Source organism: Colletes latitarsis, unplaced genomic scaffold, assembly GCF_051014445.1.
Source record: "Colletes latitarsis isolate SP2378_abdomen unplaced genomic scaffold, iyColLati1 scaffold0002, whole genome shotgun sequence".
In the NCBI taxonomy this organism is placed as follows: Eukaryota; Metazoa; Arthropoda; class Insecta; order Hymenoptera; family Colletidae; genus Colletes; species Colletes latitarsis.
Genome location: NW_027488365.1, coordinates 39,678,887 through 39,686,820, shown reverse-complemented (window position 1 = coordinate 39,686,820; position 7,934 = coordinate 39,678,887). Strand labels below are relative to the sequence as shown.

At 43.2% G+C, this 7,934-nt stretch overlaps 1 protein-coding gene across 1 annotated transcript; it reads left to right on the top strand.

The window, feature by feature from the left end:
* Nucleotides 1–2,144: 2,144 nt before the first annotated feature.
* LOC143350573 (uncharacterized) lies at nt 2,145–2,939 on the top strand. Its single transcript, XM_076782650.1, has one exon. It carries the CDS (start codon nt 2,145–2,147, stop codon nt 2,937–2,939), a length of 795 nt encoding a protein of 264 aa, XP_076638765.1.
* Nucleotides 2,940–7,934: the final 4,995 nt, after the last annotated feature.

Genomic DNA, 7,934 nt, shown 5'->3' with positions numbered 1-7,934 from the left:
TAGGTGTCTGGAACATTATAATCGCCCTTGGCAGCGAACGCATATCGACGGTCCAGCACCACTGATTAAAAACTGCAGCAAATGTCGCTGACGAGAGTAAAGAAAGGCGGTGGTTTGTTAAATCGAGCGATAAACGCACTACCTATCGAATTACATATCCCAGGATACCAGTTTTGTGGTCCAGGAACTCATCTGGCAAAACGATTAGCTAGAGGTGATCAAAGCATCAATCCGTTGGACGCAGCGTGTCGCGAACACGATATTGCATATTCGCGTAGCAACGACCTCCGCGAAAGGCACGCAGCAGATAACGTACTCGCTGACAAAGCGCGAAAACGCATCGTTGCGCGAGACTCGACTCTGGGTGAAAGAGGAGCTGCTACAGCTGTTTGGGCAGCTATGAAGGCCAAGACGAAAATCGGAATGGGGATGAAATCAAAACCCCGCAAAAGGACTGTAAGAAAAGCATCGCAAAAGCGTATTCTTCCAGTGGCCAAATGGGGTGGTATATTACCATTTCTCCCGCTGCTAGGTGTTCTCGGATCATTAGCTGGCGGAGCGGCGGGGATCGCCAAGGCGGTAAACGATAATAAGGCAGCGCAACGTCAGCTGCAGGAAATGCAGCGTCATAATCGCTCCATGGAAGGTCGTAGACTTTATCTGACACCATACAAGCGCGGACAGGGAATCTCGAAACGAAGAAAAAAAAAACGCCGAAAAGACAATAAAAATGCCTGTGGGTGTAACTACCGACATGCAATTGAATGAGTTGGCAAAACGTATGCGTATTCCATTCTTTAGAGGTGTTTTTATGCGCAACGCGCTACCAACCGGAGGAGTACGTCGAAACGAGAGCGGTATCGTGAATTTGGACAATGTCGAGGGACCTGGGACTCATTGGGTGGCGTATGCGAAGAGAGGGCACCGAGCTGTATACTTCAACAGCTTTGGCCATCTTTGACCGCCTAAGGAATTGACACAATATTTGGATAATGATGATGATGTGAAAATTGAATACAATCGAACGTCTTATCAGGAGTATGATCTGAGCAATTGTGGACAACTATGTCTACGCTTTCTACAAACGATTAGCACCAAATTTAAGGATTGACTCCCCGCCACACTGATTCAGTACTAACCGAGCAGTTTCTCGGAATATGTCGTTAACATTGATCTAACTGGCAAGAGTAGCATCCTCGCTGTAAGTTACTTTCCACCTATGGATTTGAGCGACGATGATTACGAGCTTCGTCTAACAACCTTTGAAACATATCATACAATACCAAACATCGACTCGAGCAACGATAAATTCTACTTCACCACAAACTATGACACCACCACCAACAACAACAACAACAACAACAGCGTTGACACCGACCATGAATACATTACAATTCCCCACGGCTCTTACGAATTAGACGCCATTGCCAAGTATTTGAAGCAGCGATTACTCGAGCGATATCCTTAAAATCTCGATGGTACCAATGATGCTGACAATGATGTGCATCCTATGGTGTTGCGTCCCACCAACAACACCATGAAAAGCGAGCTGTACTGCTCGTTTGCCGTAGACTTTACGAAACCCAATAACATTGGATCGCTTTTGGGATTCTCGGCGAATCGGGTATTGAAATCAGGACAGTGGCACGAATCGGACGACCCGATTAATATCATGAGCGTAAACATTATTCGCGTTGAATGTAGTGCGACCGCTGGTGCTTACAACAATGGGAAGCGCGTACATACGATACATGAATTTTCTCCGAGAGTCCCGCCAGGATATAAGATATCGGAAACGCCTGCACAGATCATTTACCTTCCAATCACCGCACGAATCATTACGGATCTAACGATACGCGTTGTGGATCAAGACGGACGATTGCTAGATTTTCGAGGTGAAGAGATTACCATCAGACTGCACGTGCGACGACGACGATAATACCTGTGGTGCGAACGAACGAATGAGATGCTTGCGTTGAACGATTCCAGAAACACGTTTCTTCCAAACGAAATTGTCTACAACAACAACAACAACAGCAACAGCAACAGTAACAACTTTAATTACGCTAAAACGAAGGGGCTCAGTGCTGCAAACATTGCATTTTTGAAATCATTGGGATTCATTGTGCGCTTTTAAGTTGAAAATGGCTGACATTCTAAGCATTGGAGGGAAGCCAATGTTTGATGATCGCATTATTAAGCTCAAGACTCACACATACAACTCATACGTTAACACGACATTTGGACACAGTAATGAAATAAGAATACCTATACAACAGCAAGATTTATACACATTGCCATGTGAAAGTTTCCTCTACGTGGAGGGGAAATTGACGATACATAAGCCAAATGATGCTTCAACGGTAATGTTGGGAAATAATTGCATGGCGTTCATATTTGATGAGATTCGATATGAGCTGAATGGTGTGGAGATTGATCGCAACAGAAACGTTGGAATAACTAGCACGCTCAAAAATTATGTATCACTGACATCCGATGAAGACAAAAATATGGAGAATGCTGGATGGAGCTTGAAACGACACGATGAGCTAGTAGTGAAAAATCATTTCAATTTTTGCGTCCCGCTCAAATATTTGCTGGGATTTTGCGAGGACTACAAACGGATGGTGATTAATGCGCGTCACGAATTGATTTTAATACGATCGCGCAACGATAACAATTCTCTAATTGGACCTCCAACGTTGAAACCAGAAATTGAATTACTTAAAGTGCAATGGCGGATGCCTCATGTAACGCTAAACGATGTTAATAAGCTATCGCTGCTACATGCTTTGGAAAGTGAGCAAAACCTGAGCATTAGTTTTCGCTCGTGGGATCTGTACAAGTATCCTCTTTTACAGAGCACGACCAAGCATTCGTGGGCCGTCAAGACAGCCGCACAGCTGGAGAAGCCGCGATATGTTGTCTTTGCTCTATAAACTGCTCGAAAGAATGTGATGACCGAAGATGCTACTCGGTTTGACCACTGCAAATTGACCAATGTAAAACTTTTTCTCAACTCGGAATTTTATCTGTACGATGACATGAACTTGGACTTTGACAAGAATAGGCACGCCATCTTGTTTAACATGTATACGCATTTCCGTAAATCGTATTACGGACATAGTTGCAACGAGGCATTATTCACCATTGCCCAATTTTTACAATTTGGCCCCCTCGTGGTGATTGACTGCTCGCGACAAAATGAGTCGATCAAGAATAGCACCGTGGACGTGCGCATAGAATTCGATTGTAAAGAGAATGTGCCGGTAAATACTACAGCCTACTGTCTCATTTTGCATGATCGGGTGGTTGAATACAATCCGCTGACAAACGTGGTGCGCAAAATCAATTAAATCCCAACACTACTTACCTGCCCTCTCGTGTGCCAAATTCATATTTCATCATGAAAATCGAGATGCTTTACGAGAAAGACCACATTCTCCCGCATGTTTTGGAAGTGAGCGGATCTCTAAATTGTTCCGATAATGACCGTACCAACATTTGTTGACCTGCAAGGGTTCATCGTTGATGGAAGGTTTGTGGTGAAGGAACTGGCTGTCCTACGAAAAGGAACATTTCTCTCGCATTATATATTTGGGAGTTCGATACCGCAATATCTTCTTACGGAATCTGACAAATCATGCATCCGGTGGTTGACGACAAAACATCACGGGCTACGGTGGGAAGATGGAGACGTTCCGTACAGTATGGCTAAACAGCTAATTACGAAAGCTGTTGTTCATGTGGTCGATCAAGAAGATGACGCACCGCATATCGCATATGTTAAAGGGCTGCAGAAACGAGACTGGCTTGTGGATTTCCTCGATGAAAATACGAGAGCGAGTGTGATCATTGAGACACTGGACATGGACTACGAGGATATCATATCTCTAAAAAAGCTAAATGCACTTAATACCTTACGATGTGGCAGACACGCAAAGCACTGTGCCTTGCAAAATGTATTTAAAATATTCAACTGGTGGTCCAAACGCCAGAGAGAAATGCATAAAGAAAGTAAAATATAATCAATTTTTTAATACATATAAAAAATGATTTTTTTCATCTCTCCCATCCAACCTCCTGCACGTGATGTACTCTAGATTAAGACGATAGTTATAATTATTATGTAAAAGTAGTACCATATATGTTCAAACGGGGTACCATACACGTTCAAAGTGGTACGATTAATGTTTAAAGTGGTATGAGGCACGTTCAAAAGTGGTACCATACACGTTCAAAAGTGGTATCCTACATGTTAAAGTGATATGGACTAGTCGAATGATGGGTCTAAAGAAGAAGGGGAACTGGCACGGCTCAGCCAATGACACATGCATGGAAGAATTGGGATGGTCAGCGAAGATTTCGAAGAACATGAAGAACAAAGGCATCCTACTTTGCAAAGCTTGCTGTAGTTTCACCAACGACATCATGCCGTTGTAACACGGTGTCAAAAATTTGAAAATTTTCCTGTGAACAAGATGCGTATTTTCGAAAAGCTACGAATATGTGTGGTCGACACAATGCTCGAGATTAAATAAAAACCTCATAGTTTCTAATTTGAAATATAAAGACTTATTATGTAGTGACATCTTCATAATTCGCGAATTATACAGGGTGGGGCAGTAACTATTAGCACCTCAGATATCTTCGAAACTATAAGTTTCACAGAAATGTTTGCTAAAGTAAATTGCACAGTACGAAGGGCGCTATTGGGTGGCGATAATAGTTTTTTTGCAGATGGACGTACTTCGGATATTTGAAGGTCACATCCATTTTTTTAAATGGATCGGTATGTTTTTGCTTCCGTATCACGATAGAGGATCTTAAAACGAGTTCAACGACCTATTACACAAGGTCATTGAAGGTCATAGAAAGTAGAGAAAGGCGATAATACTTACGGTTTTGGTAGTAAATGAAACATACGTGTTTAAATATCGCATTAATTCGAGGTATTTGAACATAGCATAAAAATTCGTTAAACAGTGTTGATTTCGAGGTACGTAACCGACCAGAGGACTCTTGCTGCTTTCTTACAAATTCACACGTTTGCTAACTAGCTTACTGCTTGCATACAAGCTCCCCGCTTGCTTGCTAAATTACCGCTAGCTTAAAAGCTTCCTGCTTGCTTACCAGCTTACTGCTTGCTTACTAGCTTGCAGCTTTGTTACGGCCTTAATACATTCCTACTAGCTCACTGCACCTTACTAGTTTACTGCTAGCTTACACGCTTACTCCATGCTCGCTGGCTTAATTGTGGCTTACTAGCTTCATGCACGCCTACTGGCTTTCTGTCTGCTTGCTAGCTTGCTGCTAGCTTTCTAGCGTACAGCTTGCTTACTAGTATACCGCTTTCTTTCCTGCTAATTGCCTCCTTACTATTCTGCTGTTTGACTACTAGCGTAATTGTTTCTTACCAACTTACTGCTTGCTTACTAGCATACTGCTTCCTCACTAGCGTCCTGCTCGCCTAATAGCTCAGTGCTTTCTTACTAACTTACTGCTTGCATACTAGCCTACTACTTCCTTACTAGAAAACTGCATTCTCACCAGGTTACTGCTTGCTTAATAGCTTACTGCATGCTCAATAGCTAACTGCTCTCTTGCTAGCCTGCTCCGTGCATTCTGGCTTACTGCCTGCTTACTAGCTTGCTGCTTGCTTTCTAACATACAGCACGCTGATTGGCATAAAGCTTTCCTACTAGCTAACAGCTTTCTTACCAGTTTACAGCTTCCTTACTAGAGTACTGCTTCCATACTAGCTTCCTGCTCGCTTACTCGCTTACTGCTTGCTTATTAGCTTCCTCCTCGGTTACTAGCTCACTGTTTGCTGACTGGCTTACTCCTTGCTTACTAGCTTACTGCTAGCTTACTGGCGTTCTGCTCCCCTACCAGCTCCCTGCTGGCTTACTAGCTTACTGCTTCCTTACTAGCTTACTGCTAGCTTACTCGCTTACTGCTTGCTTACTAGCCTGCTGCTTGCTTTCTAATTTAGTGCTTGCCTTCTTGCTTACTGCATGCTCAATAGCTAACTGCTTTCATACTAGCCTGCTGCTTGCTTACGAGCAAAGTGCTTTGTTACTAAGTTACTGCGTGCTTAGAAGCTTACTGGTTGCTTACTAGCTTACTGCTTGCTTACCAGCATTCTGCTCCATTATTAGCACCCTGCTCGCTTTCAAGGTCACCGCTTGCTTACTAGCTTGCTTCTTGCTTTCTAGCTTTCTGCTTGCTTACTACCATAATGCTTTCTTACCAGCATACTGCTAGCTTACTCGCTCACTGTTTGCTTACTGGCTTCCTCCTCACTTACTAGCTCACAGCTTGCTTACTATCTCCCTGCTTGCTATCTAGCTTACTGCTTGCTTACTAGCTTACTGCAAGCTTACATGTTTACTGCTTTATTGCTAGCTTCCCGCTCGCTTACAAGCTCACTGCTTGCGTACTAACTTACTTCTTGCTTACAAGCTTACTACTTCCTTACTAGCTACCTGGTTCCGTACAACCTTACTGCTTGCTTACAAGCTTATTGCTTCGTTACTAGCTTACTGCTGGCTTACTAGCTCACTGCTTGCTTACTTGCATACCGCTTTCTTACTTGCTAATTGCTTCCTTACTAGTCTGCTGTTTGATTACTAGCTTAATTGTTTCTGACCAGCTTGCTGCTTTTTTACTAACTAAAAGCTTTCGCACTAGCTCACTGCACGCTTACTAACTTACTGCTTTCTTCGCAGCCGAATGCTTCCTTACTAGCTTCCTCCTTGCCTACTAGATTACTGCCTCCTGACTAGCCCGCTGCTTGCATACTAGCTTACAGCTTGCATACCAGCTTACTGCTTGCTTAAATGCTAACTGCTATCTAGATTACTGCTTGCTTCCTAGCTTGCTGCTTGCTTCCTAGCTTACCACTTGCTTAGTAGCGCAATGTGTTCTTACTAGCTAACTGCTTTCTGACTATCCTGCTGCTTACTTACTAGCTTACTGCATGCTTAATTGCTAACTGCTTGTTTACTAGCTTACTGCTTGCCTACAAGCTTACTGCTTGCTTACTAGCCTACTGCTTGCTTAGTAGTTTACTGGTTGCTCAATAGCTAACTGCTTCCTTACTAGCCCGCTGCTTGCTCACTATATTACTGCTGTGCTACTAGCTCCCTGCACACATGCCAGATCACTGCTTGCTTACAATCTTACTACTTGCTTACTAGCTTACTACCTTCTTACTAGCTATCTGCTTTCTTACCAGCTTACTGCTTGCTTACAAGCTTACTGTTTGCTTACTAGCTTTCACCTCGCTTACAATCTCACCCCTTGCTTACTAGCTCACTGCTTGCTTACAAGCTTACTACTTGGTTACTAGCTAACAGCTTTCCAACCAGCATACCGCTTGCTTACTAGATTACTGCTATGCTACTAGCTCCCATCTCGCTTACAAGCTCATTGCTTGCTTACTAGATTGCTGCTTGCTTACTAGCTTACTGCATGCTTAATTGCTAACTGCTTCCTTACTAGCTTAATGCTTGCTTACTACCTAACTGCTTTCTTATTACATACCTGCTTTCTTCTTAACTAACAGCTTTCTTACTAGCCAGCTGCTGGCTTACTAGCTTACAGCTTTGATACTACCTTACTGCTTTGTTACTACCTTCCTGCTTTGTTACTAGCTTACTGCTTGCTTACCGGCCTACTGCTTGCTTAGTATCTTACTGCTAGCTTAGTCGATTACCGCTTGCTTACTAGCTTATTGCTTGCTTACTAGCTTGCTGCTTGCTTACTAGCTTGTTGCTTGCCTTTTAAGCTTAGTGCTTGCTTACTAGCTTACTGCTTGCTTACTAGCCTGCTGCCCGCTTTCTAGCTTAGTGCTTCCTTACTACCTTCCCGCTAGATTACCAGCCCACTGCTAGCTTACTAGCTTACTGCTTGCTTACTAGCTTACTTCT